General features: G+C 39.3%; 1 protein-coding gene across 3 annotated transcripts in view; it reads right to left on the bottom strand.

Moving 5' to 3' along the window:
• Nucleotides 1-23817, bottom strand: part of WNK2 (WNK lysine deficient protein kinase 2) — a 199118-nt gene that overhangs the window by 82429 nt on the left and 92872 nt on the right. For all 3 annotated transcript variants that reach the window (XM_060239813.1, XM_060239815.1, XM_060239814.1), the window contains exons 5-7: nt 13632-13720; nt 13007-13226; nt 7867-8155 (exon numbers count right to left, since the gene is read on the bottom strand). In XM_060239813.1, the coding sequence (XP_060095796.1) occupies nt 7867-8155; nt 13007-13226; nt 13632-13720 (598 nt within the window). The remainder of the gene's footprint in view (nt 1-7866; nt 8156-13006; nt 13227-13631; nt 13721-23817) is intronic.

Raw genomic sequence — 23817 nt, 5'->3', positions numbered from 1 at the left:
CCAGTGGATATCTGCAAAGTTATTCCATAATCAAGGTGCCACGATAGAAGCTACCAACAGAAACCAAACCTGCAATAGGTCCTTAAAATAAAACTTCAATCCCAAATTTTAACAGTAAGTTTACCATCAAAAAGAGCCCCGTGGTGCAGAGTGTTAAAGCTGCAGTACTGCAGTCCTAAGCTCTGCTCACAACCTGAGTTCGATCCCAGCAAAAACTGGTTCAGGTAGCCGGCTCAAGGTTGACTCAGCCTTCCATCCTTCCAAGGTTGGTAAAATGAGTACCCAGCTTGCTGTAAGGAAAGCATAGATGACTGGGGAAGGCAATGGCAAACCACCTTGTAAAAAGTCTACTGTAAAACGTTGTGAAAGCAACGTCACCCCAGAGTCGGAAATGACTGGTGCTTGCAAGGGGACCTTTTCTTTCCTTACCATCAAATCTGCAACACTGTGGAAAAGAGACAACTAAAAAGAGAGACAACTAAAAAGATTATAACTAGTAAAGCAGGTAAAATAATATCTAGGAACACTAGGTGTTAATATTAGGGGTGTGTGTTTGGATTTACCTGAACCAAAAATAAACTGTGTTGCAGGAGAAGCCAGCCCCAGGATCTGTGTGCGATGGGGAGATAGTTCCTTGTGGCAGGCAGATCCTAGCTGGGATGGCTTCTCCTTCTCCTGCAGCCTGGTTTTAAACCACGCTGCAGGAGACACCAGCCCCAAGTATATTTCAGCTTCCCAAATGTATCAGGGATTTTGCAAGATAACTGAAAAAAATTCTCCCCCCCCCAGCAATCCCAGATATATTTTGAGATTACTGCTATATCTGAAAAGAGTGGAGAGGCAGTAGCAGATTGCTCCCATCTCTCAGCTGTTTGTTGGGTTTCTACTGCAGTCCCTTTAAAATTTAAAGGGGCTGCAGAAGACAGCCCAAGGATCAGTTGTGTTGAGGAGGCACACTGTTCCCGCTGGCTCAACTTAGGGATGGCTTCTCATGTAGTCTTGGTTTAAACCGGCCTACAAGAAAAACCAGCCCCAAGATCTGCTGTTTCTCGGGTAACAATGTGCTAGCTGCGGCACAGCAGATCCTGGGGCTAGCTTGTCTTATAGCCCAATTTAAACCAGGCTGCACAAGAAGCCATCCCAGCTAGGATCTGTGTGCTGTGGGGAACAATCTCCCTTCTGCATGCAGATCTTGGGGCTGGCTTCTCCTGCAGCGTGGTTTAAAACCAGGCTGCAGGAGAAGCCATCCCAGCTAGGATCTGCCTGCCACAAGGAACTATCTCCCCATCGCACACAGATCCTGGGGCTGGCTTCTCCTGCAACACAGTTTAAATCAGGAGAAGCCAAGCTAGCCCCAGGATCAGGTTGGCTGCTTTTTTTTTAACCAGTATTTTTCTTTGTGGGTCTAATGGACCCTCCATAATTCAGGATTTCTAAAGAATCCCAGATCCAAATACCACACCAGTATTGGGATCTGGAATTTTTTTTGGACTAATTTTTGTGTGTCTCATTGACCCAAACTGAAAAATACCAGATTAAAAAAAAAATCAGATTCCTAGTTAATATACTGGCTAAAAGACTATGAAAGCATTCCTAGGCAGGTCTATTTTTATTCAATGAATTTTATTCACTTTTTATTTTATGAGTCTTACTCTCAGAAAGAGTTCTTATGATTGCAATCTCAGGCAGCAGTTAGGAATTCACCTCTTCATATCTTGCCTGTACCAAGTATTTCACATTGGCCTTAAACAAATTGCTTTTTCTTGATAACCCATAGGGAAAGAGCCAACGTGGCATAGCAGTGGCATGTGGCAAGGACTTTCGATACCCAGGTTTGAATCCCCACTCTATCATAGAAGCTTGCTTCGATGAGCCCATTCTAAGCTTGTTGGCTTCCATGAACTTAGAAGGGTATAACTCTGTTACAAGGGCACTGGGATTGTGCCATTGTAATGTTATCTAGTAAGATTTACAGTGGAGCTTTTAAAGCAGATATTTATAGATCCATTCCAAAGCCATGTTCATGCTGAGACTGCCAGTCCTTTTCTATGAAGGTCAATACTTTGAATGAGCATGGGGATTTGTTAATCGGTGCATAGCATTCCTTTTGCTCATAAGAGAAAGTGAGGAAGCGTATGCATTTCAGAGCCACCAGAATGCGGTTTATGGGAAAGATAGCAGATATTATTATTTCAGTTCATATTAGCAGATATTATTTCAGTTTACTAATGTTTTTATGGTGTAACCCTGTAGATACTAGAAGTTAGAGGTGACACGCAATACCAAAAAAGGTCACTGAAATAATTTAAATGGTAAGTGTTACGACTTCTGTGCTGTCTTAGTAAGTACAGTACTTTGTTCTGTTGCTTATTAATTTTGTATTAAATTAAGAATTAAAAATTCAAATTACACTGACTCTTCTGTTATAATAAAGCCTAATGTAAATAATAGACAATTTATTTGGAACAGGCTGACTGTAATAACCATCACATAAATACTCTCAGTTCTTTATATACCTCCCCCAAAACACTTCAACTGTAAAGCAAGTAAGAAAATGAAATGGTATAATACAATCATACACTGACCCACAAGATCATTTACAATCTGGATAACAATTCTGCCATTTTGTAACTGACTTCTTATAAAGAAGATGTCTAATTAATCTGATGGAAAAGAAGCAACTTCATCAAATGGAAACAAAGATTATATGTAAAGGTTATCTTTAATATTTATTTTTCATCTATTTATTCTATTAATGTTGGCTTTTCTTGCTGAAATTCAAGATAGATTACACAGTATAAGTCAAATACAATCAACAGGATGAGAAACCCAGCGAACAGTGCAATACGGTTTGGACTCCAGGAATCTGAAGACTGACAGAAACCTAAAACAGGGCTGAAATAAATGTGAAACAAAACATAAGTGGTTTTGTTTTTGTTTTTTTGTTTAAGTGTTGAAATATGATACATTAAATGGTGTAGACTAGGGTTGGCACAAACTGGGGGAAATAGTGGTTTGTTTCATTTCATGATTCATTTGATCTCTGACCTGGTTTGTTGCTCATTTGGTTTGGGAGGTGTAAAACTCACTGAGAGTCCAAGTTTGTCAAAGACTGGAATTGGAGTGTCCAAGTTATAGCCCCCCCAAAGCAGGTGTCGCCCGGAAAGCTCACCTTCTTCTTTCAGAGCTGCCGATCAACTGCTATGAGTGTTTCTAGGGCTCCCAGAAGCCCACCCCAGCATTGCTTAGGAATTGATTGAATCAGCTCCAGACATTCTGGGAAAATGAACTGCAAAAATGAACCAAAAGAAGCACAAAGGACAAAACCAGTTTGGAATGAACCGCAAATCGGCCCAATTCATGCATGAATCACGATTCATAGTCTGGTTTGTGCCCATATCTAGCATAGATACTACATAGAGCATACCCACAGTCCCTATCCTTTCACTCATGCAGCTTGCTAAACCATTTCACTATAGCGCGGTCCTACTTACCTGTGCAAGAAAGTTCTTGAATAATTCTGTTTTGCATAGTTTGTGGAATGCCAGGAGAATGGGAGCCTTCCTCACTTCCTCAGACAGGCCATGCCATAAGGTGGAGGTTACAACAGAGAATGCACAAGTACTGGCAGTTGTTGATTTTTCCCATTTATCCACACTTATTACTTGTACCATGAAAAAGGCCTTAATGCCTAATATACAAACTGCATATTAAGGATTAAATGCTAACAGAATTAAGATGCAAGTACTATTCTGTTTTGCGTTCAGGGACACAAAATCTACTGTCCATCCCTGGACCAAAGGAGGTCAGGTTATGCTCTACAAGGGCTAGGGCCTTCTTGGTGGCAGCACCAGGAATGTGGAATGCCCTCCCGGAAGCTATAAGGGCCCTGCAGGATCTTTCTACCTTACACAGGGCCTGCAAGACAGAACTGTTCCAACAGGCATTTAACATCTGACCCGGGAGACTGCCACCCCACATCTCTAAAGAGCTATGATTACTGTATGATCACCATCACCATCAGGAAAAGAATCCACCTCTACTGAAGACAGCACCATAGAATGTTTTTTAGAATGTTTTAATTGTAATGGTATTTTATTGGTTTTTAAACTGTAAATGTAGATATTTGAATTGACTGTTAGCCACCCTGAATCCGCTTGCGGAGAGGGCAGGATAGAAATTTAATGTAAATAAATAAACAAATATAATAAAATAGATGGGTAATCTCTCTCTCTTTCCCTCTCATAGTCTCTCACAAACACACTAATAAACAAAAACAAAATCTTCTGTTAGGAGTTGAGCCAGGTTTTATAAATATATTTCTAATTTAACATGCTCGCTCCTAGATATCACAGATTCAAGCCAAGCACAACCCACAACCAATACATTTATAAGAACCCAATTAATTTTCTTTCTATATTTGGAAGAAAACTAAACAACAGCCATCTCCAGCTTGTCTGTGTTTTAAGTTAAACCCTGAATGTTTAGTAATGCAGGAAAGTTTATTGCATAGGTAAATTTCCCATCTCATTATAGGAAGCATTTGCAACCACAAAGGAAAAAAAAAGAGTAACTATACAAAGTTAAAGCAGCAATTGGAAGCCAAGACTCAGTTTTTATGGCTCATCAGTTGTATAGAGATACTAAATTATTAATCTACATTTCTGCCTTCTCTGAATATCACAGGCAGCATAAAGGAAATTATAGGGCTTTTAGCTAGAAAAATATCGTGCAAATATTCAAACTGTACGCTACTTAAACAGCTATACATCAAGTATAGCAAGAAAATATGAACTTGTTTTTAAACATGTATTTATCCTTTAGTCATAAAACTGAAGCCATGGTAGCAAATCCTAGCATCCTGATTTGTTGCAGTCACTGGGACTGTACTGTACCAACTATTGGTTGACACTCTATCTGTCACCACTTCCCACTACTATTGGGTAGCCTCTCTGTCATCCGCCCACTGCAGCCTTCCACACATTCTTGCAGGATTGGATCACAATCCATCTCTGCCATGCCATTGGCTGATTCTGCTCTCCCATGCCGACTGCCAGCCCCATCAGGCAAGAACTCCACCAGAAGGCCACTGACCTCTGAGGGAGACAGTTCGCTGCTGGGGGCCTACTGATCACTACAGCCTGTCCTCAGGGCTCTATCTTCCTTCTTATTTTTCTTTCTCTCTCTCCCCCTCTTTTTTCTACCTCCCCCTTCTGTTCTTTCCCTCATTCTTTCTCGGTGTCTCTTTCAGACTTTTTATTTCATTCTGTCTGTTTACCTTCCTCCCTTTAATCCACTCAAACAGTACCAGTTACATCTCTTCAACTGACAAGGAATGTTGATTCACAGCAGGGAGGGGCCACTTCAATACCAGCAGATAAACAGAGGAAGCAAAAGGGAGGCTTGCAGTGGCGTTCTTCACAGTGTCAGCTGCTTAATGCTATCAGCCATTTCCTCCCAGGGAACCACTGTTGCCAACCTCCAGGTGCTTGGTCCCCCCCCCACACACACTGTGAAGAAAGACTGTCCTTTTTCCATGTAGAGGCTGCAGGGTTGCCAACTTCAGGTTCAGAAAATCAGATGGCAGAGATCACCTCCCTTTCAGGTGTGAGGGGGAATAAATGCCTTCACTTGGGTGGGTGGGAAGACAGCAAGCATGGGGAGGGTACTCACCCAGAAGCTTTTAGTGGTACCTTTCCAAGTTGGTGGGAAATTCCTAAGATATCACTATAGGCCTCTGAGTGAGAGGCCTTTCCTCCTGGGAACCACTGTTGCCAATCTCCAGGTGAGGGCTGGAGATCACTCAGAATTAGAATTGCTCTGCAGATGTCAGAGATCAGCTCCCCTTAAGGGAGTAAATGCCCTCAAATGGGTGGGTGGGAAGACAAGAAGGCTGGGGGGGCACTCGCCCAGAGGTCTTTAGTGTAAACTGCTTTGGTCCTCCCCCACACTGGGTCCTCCCCCCTCTATGAAGAAAGACTGTCATTTTCCTGTATAGAGGCTGCAGAGAGGGGGGAGGCGATGGAAACCTGAAGTCAGAGGGGCAAATAAATGAAAGAAGATAGGTTGCCAACTCCAGTTTAGGAAATTCCTGGAGATTTAAGGGGTGTGGCCTGGAGAGGGTGGGGTTTGAGGAGTGATAGCACCTCAGACAATGCCATTTCCTCCTAGGGAACCACTGGAGATCACTCAGATTTACAATTGCTCTCTAGCTGGCAGAGATCAGCTCCCCTTGAGGTGGGAGGGGAGTCAATACCTTCACTTGGGTGGGTGGGAAGACAGCAAGGATGGCGAGCACTTGCCCAGAGCCTCCTTCTAGAGTCCATCGTATTTTTCTTCACAACAGACCTTACTCCTAGTGTTTTATAAACAGCAAAAGTTAAAAAAAATAGTAAAATTAATATTACATAGATAAAAATTTTAATTGGCTTAGTGCCAAGAAGCATGTAATGTTCACAACTTGTATTTGTCAGAATATTAGCCAACAGCTGCTTTAAATATGTAGTACTTTAAAAATGGCAGAAATTAAATATTATCTAATGTACTTTTGGCTAGAAGCATATCACCCCAACACATTTTGGTTCCATTCAGAAACGGGAATGTTGGAATCGGACATGGAGGGGGAGTGTGGTTTTTATCACAGTTTCACAAACTACTTTGTTTGAAAGCTCCAGTTAATGTGCTATTTACCTTCTTTTCCTACCATAAGCAAAATCCAGATTCTTTATTGATTCCCCTTGCATTGCTCAGATACTTGCAAAGCCTCACTATGCATGCAGCCCACCCTATATTTGCTGGTTGCAAAAAAAAAAAAAAAAAACCCAGTCAGGGAAAAGGCAAAGAAGCCTTTGATAACTCAGCCCTCCTTCACACTATTAGTTAAGATCATCAGCCATCGTGCCCCCTTCCATCTTCCACTTCACAGTACTTAAACCTTTTACTCTTAAACAAAATACAGATTTTTCACAGCATTCGTCTTTCTTTTTTCTTTCTTGCCATTCCCCTGCATCACTTAACATTATTTTATTTCAGAAATAAAAAATTTAAACCCTTCAGGAAAAAACCTTCGGGCAAATCATGCCCCAAGTCACTTGTTTACATGCTCCCTCTGTTGGGATATAAAAGGGGATCAGGAACACACATTATGGGAAAGAAGGAGGCTTGTGAACAACCATTTAAGATGGCTTGTAACACTCATTTTTAATGCACTGAGGGTTTGATACTGATCAGACCCTCAGCATGGTGCTCATTTCCCACAGTAACTTTTCAAATGCTGAAACAATTGTGGCGGGCAATTTCACAAGAAGTCCAAAGCAGAACTTTTTATCTTTGCATAATCTGTAGTCAGGTTCTCAGTGCCAGGGTTACCTTATAGATGGCTACAAGCTTATCTGATGTAATTTTAAATAGCTTTAACAATTTAACTTTTAATTTTTTTCTTTTACGTGTTTTTTAAATCTGTTGTCCTGACCTAGATAGTCCAGACTAGATCGATCTTGTTAGATCTCAGAAACTAAGCAGCATCGGCCCTTGTTAGTAATTAAATGAGAAACCACTAATGAAGTACAAAGTAGCTACACAGAGGCAGGCTATGGTAAACCACCTCTGAACATCTCTTGCCTTGAAAATCTTAAGGGCTTGCCATAAATCAGCTGTGAACTAATGGCACGTTCCACCACCCAACTCTATTATCCACCTTGGGTCTTAGTTATCTGGGAGAAAGGCAGGCTTTATAAATGTTCTGAATGAACGAACGAATAAACGAACAAATGAACGAATGAATGAACGAATGAATCATTGATTGTAGTCTCATTTACTTCGGCAATTAGAAATATTGACAGGAAGCAACACATGTACAAGACTTACATGCAAGTGAAGTAACGCTTGTGGGTAGATTCTGCTGAGAAAGGTGCTGGTCAGCTTCAGGTTCTTCTGGTTCTGACAAGATGTGGTGACCAGTGTGTGAAAGGTATGTAACCTGAACCTGTTGTGCTTGTGTAGCCTTCTGCTTTTCTGAACAGTCAGAATCCCGACGATCCTCTGATTGTAATATAGGCCAAATCCTCTCTCTTCTCCACAGTATTAATGCTACTCTATCACGTATTGACTTTGCAACTATTTTGACATCACTCTCATGAAAAAATCCAGCATCAACCTAAAATAAAAACAATTAAATAGGTGTTCAGGCATGAATCCATATTACATATGAATGCATAAATATATATGCATTGTAGAAGCTTAGAATGGGTTTGAAATAATATATACAGGATAGAACAAAACCATGGATACAACAAAAAATTAACTACTGTCACCAGTATAGAAACAAGCAATACAGCATGTGCAGAAAATTACAAACATTGGCAAACAATGAAAGTTTATATAAGTTGTTGTTTTATGTCTTCACCAGATTCATAAGAAACTGCAAGGCCAAAAACACTCCAATGTGTAACAAAACTGCTGCTGCATCTCCCTACAAATCCCCCGCCTGAAGCAGAGGAAAGTAACCCCAAAGGTAGGTCACAAAATTAGGTTTGTATCTTCCTATGTGGGTTGGCATCTGTATTTTCTCAACCTCTGCTACCAGAATCATAAAAGCAGAAAAGAAATAGTGGAAATAACCACCTTGCTTCTGAAGACTTAAATGCTATTGTCTTCAGAACTTCATGGCTGATCCATGCTAGTAAGCACAGATGTTGGTCCTACTTCAAAAAATTTGGCAATCACCCGCCTAAGGGCAAGGAAGGCTGCATTACTGCCTGAGTGGTAACTGCTTCTCTTATATAAATGTGATGATTGCATAGAAATGTCATGGTGCATTTCATGGTCTTTCTTAAGAACCTTCTGTGCAATTACTGTAATGGAAGCTGCTTGAAAAAAAGCCTTGAAAAAATTCATATGAAGGCACCGTTCTCTTTCTTAATTTATACTTCTGTTAGGCTTCCCAACCCCCGCCCCCGCCCTGGCAGGGGACCTCCAAATTTGCAGCCTCCTCCCCCGCTCTCCAAAAATCCAGAAGTGGGGGGGGGGGGGGGAGAGAACATGCGTGTAGGCATCATGTCGTCATAGAGCTCCTGCAGGTTTAGAAACCTGCAAACAGTTTTTAAAATGTGTGCCCCTTTAAGGCAGCACAGGAAACAGGAAGGGCTTCATGGGAAAGGGTCAGTAACAGTTTCCATGGAGAACGGCCCCTCCCTTTATTTTGCTTTCGTTTTCACAGCAAGCAGTTCTGCTGGAAGAAGACCAAGTAAGTATTTGTGTGTGTGAGAGAGGGAGGGGCAGGGGATTCCCTGGTATGGAGGCCCTCCCCCCCTTTAGAAAGTGTGGGGGGGAGGGAAATGTCTACTGGGTACTCTATTATTCCCTATGGAGAACGATTCCCATAGGGAAAAATAGGGAATTGATCCGTGGGGGATCTGGGGGGCTATTTTTTGAGGTAGAGGCACCAAATTTTTAGTATAGCATCTAGTGCCTCTCCCCAAAATACCCCCCAAGTTTCAAAACGATTGGACCAGGGGGTCCAATTCTATGAGCCCCAAAAGATGGTGCCCCTATCCTTAATTATTTCCTATGGAAGAAAGGCATTTAAAAAGGTGTGCTGTCCCTTTAAATGTGATGGCCAAAACTCCCTTGGAGTTCAATTATGCTTGTCACACCCTTGTTCCTGGCTCCACCCCCAAAGTCTCTTGGCTCCGCCTCCAAAGTCCCCAGATTTTTCTTTAATTGGACTTGGCAACCCTAACTTCTGTATACATTTGAATGTGGCCAATGTCTCTAGGATTGATTCCTGGTTAATTGACAGGGAATCTGAAGCTTAAAAGTTCAGTTCTTATAAGATTCTTCTGTCACTGCAGTAATATTATGCCAGACTTAAGGATAACACAATGTAAATTCTTTTACTAGGCCATGTTACATATCAGCTGAATGTCAGCAATAGAATGGATTTTTTTTCCATATGCATACAAAGAAAATAAATGTTGGGGATATATTTTAGCAGGCAAAGCATTACTATTAGAAATCAGGTTCAATAGTACTGCCAAAAAATTAAAGCTGAATCCAGTTGTCATTTTCTAGTAGTGCAAGGGCGCTTCCGCTAGTGGAAGAATATAATTTTTCAAGATTGTGACTGCCATTGCAAAACCCCAAATCATGCCCCAAGGGTGCTGGTTGAGGAGCTGTAGTGCATTATAGCAGGTGGATGAAGACAGGAAAATTCTATTCCTCAGGTACAGCTCTTTTCACAGATTGCTGGACACAACCCATGTAGCTTAATGGTAAAACTAGATTATAGGGAATTTCCAGGAATGGCTTGGAAATGCCACACTGTTTTACCACTGGAATCCCCTCTGCAGGAGCTCAGTTCTGCTTGGGACCATAACATAGTGGGAAGACTCCCACTCCCTCTCCCTCTCCCAGTTTTCAAGAACCCAATCATCCTGGGGCTTGAGCTCTTGAAAAGAGCATGGAGGACGAGGGAGGGGGGAAGGGAGAGCGAGGGAGAGAGAGAGAGAGATCCCATGCTTTGGATCAAGGCCAGTGTCATTTGAGAGAGACTCATCCATGAAATGGCAGCAACGTCCCCAAGAACATTATGGGCGTTTTTGCACTGACCTTCAAGTGGCGCGACCACCCTTTTCACACCGGAGGATCTGCGCGGATTTCGCACAAGAAGCGCTGGAGCACCCAAAAGAGCCGGCGACTTCCATCGCAAAAGCCGCTCAAACGTTTTCCTGCTTCTTGGCGGTTTCCGTTTGAGCGGGTTTCGTGACGGAAGTCGCCAGCTCTTTTGGGTGCTCCGGCGCTTCTTGTGCGAAATCCGCGCAGATCCTCCGGTGTGAAGAGGGTGGTCGCGCCACTTGAAGGTCAGTGCGAAAACGCCCTATATGATTTCGTTGGCCCTAAGAAACTTAGAACAAACAGAAAAAAGTTAAGCCACTCAAAGCTGTGTCTTATGTTACTTCTTCCAAAACAGTATACCTTGAATATTCATGATGGAAGAAAGGCAGGATATGAATGTAATTCGTAAATATCTTACACTGAAAACACATTCAAACAGCCTTTCGTATATTTTAGAATGCACACAATTCTCTTTACATGGGCATTATAATGTAACATGTGACTAAGCCATTACTGTTAAGATAGAAATGTAGATGGAAATTTTAGATGTTCCCCCCTTAAGTAGATTTTGAAAAACCTGAGGTAGTGTTTTGTTATGAATCTTGGGAATGGGGAGGGGGTTATGGAGATATATTCATCTTTAGAATACAGAGATCTATTTCATGTATAATACAAATCAGCATGACAAAATTTGTACTAAAGACATGTCTAATAAGCAGGACTAGCACCAAACCTTGCACATCTTTATTTCTAACTTTATACTAAGTATAACTTTGCACTATATACCCTTGGGTATCTCACTTTCACTTCAGGAAAAAAGAAAAATGTACAGATGCTAGCAATCCTAGCTCTTTACACACTTTAGAACGTGACATCAAAGTTTTAAATGCAGATAAGCTATCTTCTGTTTTTAAAAGAGACAAAATTTAAAGGTAGAGTACAATAGACTTTCATCAGCAGAATGTGACTTCCTTACTTCCCTATTCCTGCTGTATCCCAAAATTCTCATTGTAGTACTGCTTCTAGCAGTATTACAGAAAAGAGCAAAAGTCCAATAGCACCTTAAAGACTAACAAAATCTGTGGTAGGATATGAGCTGTATCTGAAGAAGTGAGCAGTGACTCACGAAAGCTCATACCCTACCATAAATATTGTTAGTCTTTAAGGTACTGCTGGACTCTTACTCTTTTCTGCTTCTATAGTCAGACTAACACAGCTACTCATTTTGATCTTCTTCTAGGAGACAGGGGTCTTCCAAGAACATCATGAGGAGGGAGTCAGAGGTTTGCAACAGGAGAGAGAACTGACAAAATTCCACCTCCTCCCATTTTATCAAGAGAAATTTCTGCTGGCTCCAACCAGAATTTATTTGCTTGTTTATCTATTTAGATTTATATCCTGCCCTTCCTGCAAGCAAGCTAAGGGCAGGTTCCATCAAATGTACAGTTAAAATCACATTTAAAATGCACAGATTAAAACATTTAAAATTCAACATGGTAATCAGTGCCTCAACATAGATCGTCAACAGATGCAGACAGTCATTTCAGGGCCCTAGGGGAAGGCCAAATATTAAGGGGACACTCGTTGCCTCAACTAAAGGCCAGGAGGAAGAGCTCCATTTAACAGGCCTGTGGAACTGTAACTCAGGGCCCTGATGATCCCTGACAGAAGTTCATTCCTCCTGGCAGGGTCCAGGGCTGAAAAAGCCCTGGCCCTAGTTAAGACAAGCTGGATGTCCCTGGGGATGGGGACCACCAGGAGATGTTTGTTCCCTGATCGTAGGGCCTTGCAGGGCTCATATGGGGAGAAGCAGTTCCCAAAATATGCTGGCCCCTGGCCCTACAGGGCTTGAAAACAGTCGTGCCTTTCTAAGTCCATTTAGAGAGCCAGTTTGGTGTAGAGAGCCAGTTTGGTGTAGTGGTTAAGTGTGCAGTCTCTTATCTGGAAGAACTGGGTTTGATTCCCCACTTCTCCACTTGCGGCTGCTGGAATGGCCTTGGGTCAATCATAGCTCTCACAAGAGTTGTCCTTGAAGGAGCAGCTTCTGCGAGAGCTCTCTCAGCCCCACCCTCTCACAGGGTGTTTGTTGTGGGGGGAAGAAGATAGATTATAAACCACTCTGAGATTCTGATTCAGAGAGAACAGTGGGGTATAAATCTGCGGTCTTCTTCTTACTACAATGCACTTAGAAGGGTGTAACTGTCCTTAGGACTTCAACAGACTTAAAATGGTACAAACTCTGCTTCAAATTTCACTGTTAATTTTTCACATTAGCTTTCCAAAATACCCTATGATTACCCTTCTGAATGCAATTTACTTTACCAGATTGGTTCCTGGTTTCTTTTCAGATCTATGTACAACTTATCTATCTCTCTGGAGAAGTTTATTTTACCATTTCTTGTGCAACATCATCAGGAGTTTCCTTCTCCAGATCAAAAGTAAACTCAATGGCTCCATTATCTTTGGGTTTTCCTTTCAGCTTCTTAGGATCTTCTACCCAGAGTCTTAAGGCAATAGAGGATTTCCTACCATCGTCTTCTTCTGCAAGTTCCACTCTTACCCCAGTATCTTCAGCAAAAAAGGCATGGCTTAGTAAATCTTTAATTTCATATCTACAATAGGGAAAAATTGCATAAACTCATTAAAGAAATGCAAAATTTTAAGATGATTTCTGCTTGCATATCTTGTAAAAGAAGAGTGGTCTTTATAGGGTATTTGTCTTACATGCTCACTACTTCAAAAACTAAAGGATAATGACATGAAAAGAGAAATGTCCATTCCTATGCTCTTTCAGTAATCCTTTCACATTTTAGTGATTATTATTAGTGATCCTCTATGGGAATCTGTGCTCTCTGATCTTCTGAACCATAATAGCAACACTGGATCTGAAATAATGACACATCATTCCTAAAAGATGTTAACTAAACTAGATGCTCTCCTGCTTCTGTGACTTTAAAATCCGCTCTCTTCATCATACTATGTTTTAAATACAAAAGAATTTGTCACTTGAAACAAACCTTTCTTCTTTATTTTTGCAAATACACTCTCCAATTATCTCCTTAATTTCAGGATCAGTAACCTTATCAAAACTTGCTGGCTTGACACCCTGAAAAGAAAAACACAAAATCTTAATAAACTTCTCTTGCTGTTTTTTTTCCTAAACATGTCTACTCAGAAACAGATCTCAGTTCTGCAGTAATTACTTACTACAGACGTGCATATTAAAACTTTTTTCTCCCCGTCATAAGAACGAGGCAGACACAAAGACAAGGTAAATAAGGGCAACTTTTATTAATGCAACAAATTCCAAATGGAATTTGACAGTGCAGGGTGGCAAGGCCAGGTGTCATCTTTGACACCTCCTTGCCACATTGGTTATGCCACCCTGTTCCTGGCATGAGACATGATATCTAGCTCAGACCAGGCCAGCATAGCAAGCAGACTATGCCACATACCTCCAACCCCCAAGCTGCACAGCTTAAGAGGCAGCACTGTCCAGGGCATTCCCACAGGAAGTCTGCATTCTCAGCCCTGAACCATGCTACCAAAAGTTGATCCTGACAGACCCCTTCCCCCAAAAATATGAGGGCACAAGCTGGTGCTCCCCAATCAGCTTCTCCTTCCCTTGCACTATCCTGGCCAAGTGTCCAACCTATTTAACAGGCACCACCAAACCAATAAACTGAAAACCGCTGCTGACAGTATAGGGTAGGCAAAAACATCCCCCAACTGGCCAATCAGGGAGGGGCAAAAATTCCTACCCAGCCCCCAAAGGTGAAGCCAACACTGTTCACAAGGTGGGAAAGTTTGCTGAACATGTGGCACGGTGGAGCATCCCTATAAGCATTCAGCTTTCCCCCCAGAATACCAAATAGCGTAGCACTACACCTGCCTGTCCTCCATTCCGTGGTGGCAAAGATGGCTCCCAGCTGCCACTGGAGTGTTCAGCAGCAAGGTAGAACTGGATTTTCTTCATTTTAGGTTCATTTTTGTTAAATTTTATGTTTTAAATATACTTCAATATTAAAGCTATCGTATTGGGTCCAGTGATCCACATTTCTTTTGCAAGCAGCTCTACCACTAGGAAAATTGATTCCCAGGACACACATGGTGTAACAGCTAGTAGGGATGCGCACATGAAAAATAAGCAACAGTATTTTTAGGAGTCGGATTTCTGGAAGGGCATAAATACTGATATTCAATGGTATTGCTGTCCCCCAGTACCATTTCAAGATTCAGGTTTGTTTGTTTTTCCTGGGATTTCAGAATTATTTGGGATCCATTATTTGGAGGAAGTGGCTGTATTGACTGTTTTCAACTGAATGACATTAAAATTATAGGGAGCTTGCGCTGTCTGCCCAGTAAAGAGCCCCAGAGTTTCAAGCAAATTGGACCAAGGGATCCAATTCTATGAGTTCCTAAATAAGTTGCTGACAGCCATCCAATTTGCAGAGGAAAGTGTCCCACCCCACAAAAGAGGGAAGGAAGGAAAAAGAGCCAGCTGACTCATAGTTCTGGCATTATTACTTATAGGGTACTCTGGAACCATAATCATGATTTTTCTACCAAATACTTGCCAAAACTGCAGGAGAGCTAGTGCTGGCTGTCCACAAAGAGCACCCTAGTTTCAAGCAAAAAAGACTAAGGGGGCCAATTCTGTGGGTCTCCAAACAAGATGCCCCCCAGCCATTCCAGCTGCAATAGGGGAAGGGGGGGGAGAAGGAGGGAGGTAACAAGAAGCCAGCCAGACTCATAGCTCTGCCAGGCTCTGTGATTGGCTTTCATGGCCGAAGCCACCTTCCCCAGGACCATGCCTGGGAAATTCAGAGAATCAAAGAAAAACAAGACACTGCTGCTGCTGCTGAACATGAAAAACTACAATTTGTTTTTGTGTGTGTGTGGGGGGGGGGGGGTTGTCCTTTACATAATGCCTAAGAATCTTGGATTTGTGTAACAGTTCCAGAAAGTCACAGTAACAATCCAAAACAGCAATTTTTCCTGTATATTTTCCATTCAGTTTGTAGTGAAGAAGGGGAAGTGGGAAAAATCAATCACTCATTGTTCTTCTGTCACCAGGGCTGCCCTGACAGAAGAGGCAGCCAGAGCTATGTAATGGGGGCACCTAAAATTTTAGGAATTCAGGAAACTCAGACCTAAGTCAGAAATGAATTCACAGTCTGCTGCAGAAAAAAGGGAAGATTTCCAGCTGAAAACCATTTATAAAGGGGATTTGCTAAGTCACAGGTCAGTACTGAAAAGAGCCAGCTGCTGAGTGGCCCTCTGTTAAATACTCAAAAGCAAGAGAAGAGAATTTAAGAAACATGTTAAGGTGACAATAAGATTAGCCAACTCAGTGTACTGAAGGGGAGAAAAAACTTTGGTTTTTTGCACACATGTAACCCATTCATTTGCAGTATGATCTGCATTTTACAGTAAGTAGTTCAGGTCCTTTGCTTCTCAAGGAATGCTTCAACACATTTTTGCTAAGAATATACTCTGAACAATCCCACTTTTATGATGCTTCTTGAGCGGTTCTCCTGTAGTATTTGCCCTGACTCAACTCCTGAATCTTAGTAAGAGTAGATATATCCATCAGAAGTACCACCTGGACTATTAATCCTGTAATCTGCTTCCCACCCAATAACAATTTTTTTTTAAAAAAGATCTTTTTTGCAGTATGTTTTGGCCAAAAACATCAGGAATCTCATCAGTTCAAAACGTTTGGAATACTGTGTACAATTCTAGTCACCACACCTCAAAAAAGGTTTTATAGCATTGAAAAAAGTCCAGAAAATGGCAACTAGAATGATTAAAGGGTTGGAACACTTTCCCTAAGAAGAAAGGTTAAAATGCTTGAGGTGCTTTAGCTTCGAGAAACATCAACAGAAGGGTGACATGATAGAGGTTTACAAGATTATGTATGGGACAGAAAAGGTAGAGAAAGAAGTACTTTTCTCCCTTTCTCACAATGCAAGAACCTGTGGACATTCGATGAAATTTCTGAGTAGTTGGGTTAGAATGGATAAAAGGAAGTACTTCTTCACCCAAAGGGTGATTAACACATGGAATTCACTGCTACAGGAGGTGATGGTGACTGCAAGCATAGACAGTTTCAAGAGGGAATTGGATAAACATATGGAGCAGAGGTCCATCAGTGGCTATTAGTCACAACGTTTTGTTGGAACTCTCTGTCTGGGGTAGTGATGTTCTGTATTCTTGGTGCTTGGAGGGACAACAGTGGGAGGATTTCTAAGTGGTAGGTAGGCTTGCCACCTGTTCCCTTCAAATTCTTTCCCCTTATTTATTTCACAAATGCTCATGGAAAAGAAAAGTTGTGGAAAACCTGTACACAGCAACTTGAATATGCTACAACGATAGTATTTTCTAATGAAATACACATCAAAACTAATAATGTTCTGAGATATGTAAAATATCATTTGCTTATGGTCTTGCAATGTGTTCTAGTCAAATTTCATTTGCCATGTAGACCAATATGAAACAATTCATTTCACTTCTGTCATCCTCCTTTTTTCTCATCAGTAATTTTGCCAACTACCCAATAGTCCAACTGGATATTTTACTAATTCTCTGAAGGCAGACTACCCAGCAAAAGTACACATTGGGAGTTCCAATAACAACATTTCAGTGTTAGCTGATATTGGCTCATATACTTAATGTATTTATAGTTTTATTGATTTTAGAAATATATTCCATAAATTTATTTTGCTTGTTTTAACAATCAACTTAGATTTATTTTGTTGAGATTTCATTTGTGTTCCTTTTCATTCTTTTCATTTGGTCTGTTTTAAAAGCTAAACAAGCCCTGCAGAAATTTAATCAGTATTTGAGGCAATACATGTAAATAAGGGTATGCTACATGGATTTCATTCAGCACATCAAAAAAATAGTTTCTAAAAATCTCTGTGGTCCCCTACAGTAAACTATGTAACATTATAGTTATGCTTCAGTTTCACCACCGTTTTGAATTCATCAGAATAATCCCATATTCTTGGTCATCTACTGTTATAGCTGACAGAACAGTTCAGAAAACTACACTGAAGGTCTTTGGGGTAAAAAGGTGGGAAAGAACTATCCAAGTGTGAAATATTTAAGATTAATAATAGCCTGATCCAACAGTTTAGAAAGCAGTGGTTCCTTGTGAAATGGGCTTTTGTGCACAAGTAACATGATCTGTTAAATCAGAACTGGTGCCTTCTGCATTCTCACTGTACCCCACATGTAAGCAAAGTGTGCAACAACATAAACAGCTTTGATAACCAAGCTAGAGGAATTCATATAATATCACATGTCTTTTACTAAAAGCCTGACTTTACCAAACATCTACACTTCTTCATTAAAGAACATTTAATTCTATATCCAGACTTCAGAGCATTAAATTTTCCACTGTGGATAGACTTAAAGGTTTTGAAAGCATACTTTGTTTCATGCAGATTTAATCATTTAATGAAAGAGATCCATTCTAGGTTTCTTACAAAGAACATTAATAGGAATCTGGCCTGACTGTAAGAAAACAGTGTTGACAAAACACACTCAAAAAGGCAAATATTTTGGTGTATGAAAGGGAAATAGTAATTATAATTATTAGTATTTATGTTGTACTTTTCCCTAATAGCTTCAAACATTTACATAAAATGTCTCAGTAATTCTTTCAATAGCTCTCTAAGTCAAGCAAATATTATTACTCTCATATTAGTGATCTGACTGAGTACATGGATGTTACACATCAGACAAGTTAACATTCTTCTAACTTTCTGAAATGGCCAAACTAAAGGGAAGGATCCAATATTTCACATCTAAATCAGGGAGAGGGGAGGTCTGTTTTTAATAAAAACAGAAAATGCCTGTGATGGGAGCTAAAAACCTGCTCCTTCTCCTACCTTGCCTTACTATGGTCTACTGCAGGGGTGTCAAACATATGGTCCACAGGCCAGAACCAGCCCCTGCAGGGCTTGTATCTGACCTGCAAGCAACTGGGTTCCCTCCTGCTTCCTTCTCCTGTACTGCTGCAGCATCCCGGCTTGCTTTTGCCCAGCTTCCTTTGCTGCTTCCTTCCAAACCAAGCCTCCCTTCCCTTCATTGGCTGCGACCTCTTCCTTTGGGAGGAAGGGAGGAGGAGGTAAAGAACATGAGAGAGCCCCACCCGGGACAGAGAGCAAAGTCTGAATCCCATGGCTCATTCAAGACCAGCAATGTTTTATTTCAAGTATAAGTTTTTGTACACAACTTATTCAGAGGGTGGGAAGGAGGGTAGATGAATTCTTCTGACTAGCACAATTTATACCAAGATCATCATGCTCTGTGTTTTCTTTGAGGCTTAATATCTCTGTCTTTCACACATACGCACAAATGCATGTATATGAAAAGGAAATGGAATGTTGCGATAAGGGTAAAGGAGAATTTAAAAGAAATTATTTTGGCTTATTCTGAAAAAAAAAAAATAGAATAAAATTCTCTGTGCCTATTTGGGATTTTATTTTCTTTCAAAAAATCCCTGATTAGGAATTGGAACACTTAGATTGGATTCCATTGTTTAATAATAGAATTCCATTGGATTCCATTGTTTAATAATGAAAGCAGATGGCTAAGTATTTTAAAATACATTTAGGGTTCCATATATTCCAATTCTACATGTTTCTCTTTTTTCCTTCCCTCGCGGGCTACCTTTCTTCAGTCCCTCCTTGCTTTTTTAACTGTTTCATTATCATCATTAGCACTTGAGTGGATTTTGCCCAATCTGAAATCTACACATTATTTCACTTGGAGAGATCCCCCTCTACAGTTTAAACAGATGACGAAGTAAAAAATAAACCTAACAGTACAGCTTGCAAGCTTTATTAATGGAAAGGAGCAAGAGTCCAGCAGCACCTAACAAAATTTGTGACAGGGCATGAGTGTTTGTGAGTTATTGCTCACTTCTTCAGAATGTGAGTCCATTGGTCCTTGTATCTTGAAGAATAGGATTTCAGATACTGAATTACAACAGCAGGTGTTGGTAATGAGACAGGAAACCTGGGTCTCAATTCAGCTTTGGAAGATGCACTGAGCTTCATTATCAATTGCAATTCAGCAGTATCTCTCTTTCTAATCTCACTCTGAAATTCCTTTGTAAGAAAATGCTACCCTAAGGTCAGCAATGTCCTAGAAGGTTAAATGTTCCCCTACTGGTTTTTGTACATTGTGGTTTCTAATGTCAGACTTATGTCCGTTTATTCTTTGCATCCTCCTGAACCAAACAAAGACCTAGGTATCTTGAGTTTCAAACAATTTTTATTAGTAACATATGGCAATATATTCAATTTCTTATATCATTAATAACTACTTTTTTAAATCCCATATATTACTTTCTACCTCCCCTCCCCCCTTTACTTGACCCCCGCCGGTGTACTAAATTCAAAACATCATTTTAAAAGGTACCCCTAATTAATAAGAACCAAAGTTCATATCTTCCCCCCACTTATACTTAATCATTATCAAAGATTGTCCAATGTCCTTTTATTTTCCATTCTTTTTCTACGTATCTTCTGAACTTCTTCCACTCCATCTTAAATACTTCTAAATCATGGTCTCTTAAAGTTCCTGTTAACTTATCCATTTCACTCCATGTCATAACTTTAACAATCCAATCCCATTTCTCTGGTATTTTTTCTTGCTTCCACAACTGTGCATACAATGTCCTAGCAGCTGACAGCAAGTAACAGACTAAAGTTCTTTCGTCTTTTGGAAATTTTTCCATTTGTAATCCTAACAGAAAACTCTCTGCAACTTTGTTAAATTCATATTCCAAGTTCTTAGAAATCTCTTGCTGAATCATCTGCCAAAACATTTTAGCTCTTTCACAAGTCCACCACATATGGTAGAAAGAACCTTCATGCTTTTTACATTTCCAATATCTGTCTGGCAACTTGTTATTCATCTGCCAATTTTTTAGGAGTTATATACCATCTGTACATCATTTTAAAACAATTTTCTTTGATATTCTGGCATGTTGAGAGTTTCATAGAGTTCTTCCACAAATATTCCCAAGTTTCCATCTATATTTCTTTATTTACATTAACTGCCCATTTAATCATTTGAGATTTTACCACTTCATCTTCTGTAGACCACTGTAAAAGTAATTTATATACTTTTGAAATTAATTTATCATTGTCTCCAAGCAGAACTTTTTCCATTTCTGTTTGCTCCTTCCTTATTCCTTCAGTTTTGATATCATTCTCCACCAAGCTCTTTATTTGTTGCATTTGAAACCAATCATATTTATTATTCAACTCTTCAGCAGTTTTCAGTTCTATTTTGCCACTTTGTATTTTTAACAGTTGACTATATGACAACCATTTTTCTTCCCCTATCTCAGCTGTTTTTTTTATTATTTCCGCCGGTACTATCCATAACAGTCTTCTCTCATCTTCATACTTCTTATATTTCATCCATGTAGTTAACAAATTATTTCTTATATAATGGTGAGAGAAAAAAATGTCCATCTTCTTTTTTCCATAATACAAATATGCGTGCCAGCCAAATTTATTTCCGTGACCTTCCAACACTAAAAGTTTTCTGTTTAACAGCGTTATCCATTCTTTTATCCACACTAAGCAAACTGTTTCCTGATATAATCTTAAATTCGGTAGTTGAAATCCACCTCTCTCTTTTGCATCTGTCAAAATTTTCATTTTAATCCTTGGTTTCTTCCTGGCCCACACAAATTCTGAATTTTTTCTTCGCCATTTATCAAATTGTTTACTATCCTTCACAATAGGAATAGTTTGAAACAAATACATTATTCTTGGTAGAATATTTATTTTATTTGCAGCTATTCTACCCAACAATGACAAATTTAGCTTGTTCCATTTTAACATGTCTTCATCCATTTTATGCATTAACTTCTCATAATTATTTTTGAACAGATCAAAAGTAGCAGCATTATTCTTTGCAGATGCAGAGAAAGCATTTGACAATTTAAACTGGGACTTTATGTTTGCAGTAATGGAAAAAATGGAGCTGGGAGAAAGCTTTATAAGAATGATAAAAGCAATATATTTTGAACAGATAACAATATTCATTATCTCCACCCCCAGATATTTTACCTTGGAGTTGATTTCGCAGCCCGTTAGTTTCTGCAATTCTTGTTGTTTATTTATCTGCATATTTTAACACAGAATTTTTTATTTTTTTCTATTAATACAAAGTCCTGACAACTCCCCATATTCTTGTATTTTAGCTAACAACAAAGGTGTAATTTGTATGGGGTTTTCATTTATAAACATTATATCATCAGCAAAAGCTCTGTATATGTAAGTAAATCCTTTTATTCTTAATCCTTCTATATCTTTTTCTTCTTGTATCTGCATCAATAATATTTCAAGAGTCATTATAAACAACAATGGTGAAAGTGGACAACCTTGTCTAGTACCTTTGCTGATTTTCATATCTTCTGTAAGATCTGCATTTATACATAACCTTGCACTTTGTTCAGAATATATTGCTTTTAGCATTCTTAAAAAGCTTTCTCCCAGCTCCAATTTTTCCATTACTGCAAACATAAAGTCCCAGTTTAAATTGTCAAATGCTTTCTCTGCATTTGCAAAGAATAATGCTACTTCTTTTTCTGGATGTCTTTCATAATATGCTACAATATTTACAACAGTTCTAATATTGTCTCTTATTTGCCTTTTGAGAAGGAAAACCTGCTTGATCTTCCTTTATAAAATTTATCAAATGCTGTTTAAGCTGTTCTGCCAGTATTCTTGCATAAATTTTATAGTCATTATTTAATAGCAAAATAGGTCTATAATTTTTTACATTCGTGACATCTCTATCTTCCTTAGGTATTAATGAAATAACAGCTTCCTTCCATGTGTTTGGTATTTTCCCTTTCATTCTTATCGTATTCATCAACTTCTGCAACTTTGGTATTAATTCCTCTTTGAAGATTTTAAAATTTTAGTTGTATATCCATCTGGCCCAGGTGCTTTTCCATTTTTCATTGCGTTGATCGCTGCTTCAATTTCTATTTTTTCAATTGGATCATTCAAAACTTTTCGCATATTTTCAGTTAAGGGCTCTATTTTTACCTTTTGTAAATATTCATCCATCTTCTCCTTCTTTATTTTAACACCTTTAAATAATTTGGCATAATACTTAAAAAATTCTCTTTTTATTCCCTCTTGGGCAACCACTTCTCTTCCATCTACCACAATTTTATTAATAATTTTACTTTCCCTCTTTTTTTTCAATTGCCAAGCCAAATACTTTCCCGATTTATTTGCTCCCTCAAAGGTTTTCTGCTGCAATCTTTTCAAACTCCATTCCACTTCTTTATTTAACAAATGTCTCATTTGAGTTTGTAATATTGTAATTTCCCTTATAATTTTCTTTTTCCCTGGCCTTTTTCTCAACTCCCCTTCTTTTTTCTTTATCTCATTTTGAATGTCCAACATCTGTTTCTCTTTTACTCTTTTGTCCTTATTATTCAAAGTAATGAACATTCCTCTCATTACTGCTTTATAAGCATCCCAGACCGTCTGGAAATCTATGTCCTCTTTGTCATTCATTTGGAAAAAGGCTTTAGTTTCATTTTCTAGGTATGTCACTGTTTCTTTATTCTGTAGCAAATTTTCATTCAATCTCCATCTTCTCAACTTCTTGGACAATTTTGTAATCCACATTATTGGGTTATGGTAAGCCCCAATTTTAGGTAAAATCTCTATTTTCCTTGTTATAAGACCTAAATCTTTAGTTCCCCACAACATGTCAATTCTAGAAAAAGTTTTATGTCTTGCTGAAAAAAAAGTATAGTCCCGAACTTCAGGGTTAAATTTCCTCCATATATCTTCTAGATTTTCTTGTTTAACCAATTCAAAAAAAGACTTTGGCAGTTTTTATTCTTTACTATTGTTTTTTTCCCCTCCAGACCTGTCCAATGAGTTCTTAACTGTTCCATTAAAATCTCCCATTATCAAAACTTGATCATAAGTCAGTTCATCAAGCTGTTTTATAATGTCTTTTAAAAAAGCATCCTTTGCATCATTAGGCGCAAACAGTCCCAACAGCGTTTTCTTTCCATTTAATATTGTTTCTACTGCTACAAATCTCCCATCTTTATCTTTAAACACTAATTTTGGCTCCAATTCTTGTTTAATATAAAAAATCACTCCCCTTTTCTTCTGTTCAGCCAATGAAAAAAGT

Source organism: Heteronotia binoei, chromosome 5 (assembly GCF_032191835.1).
Source record: "Heteronotia binoei isolate CCM8104 ecotype False Entrance Well chromosome 5, APGP_CSIRO_Hbin_v1, whole genome shotgun sequence".
Classification (NCBI taxonomy): Eukaryota; Metazoa; Chordata; class Lepidosauria; order Squamata; family Gekkonidae; genus Heteronotia; species Heteronotia binoei.
This window is presented reverse-complemented; position numbering and strand designations above follow the sequence as displayed.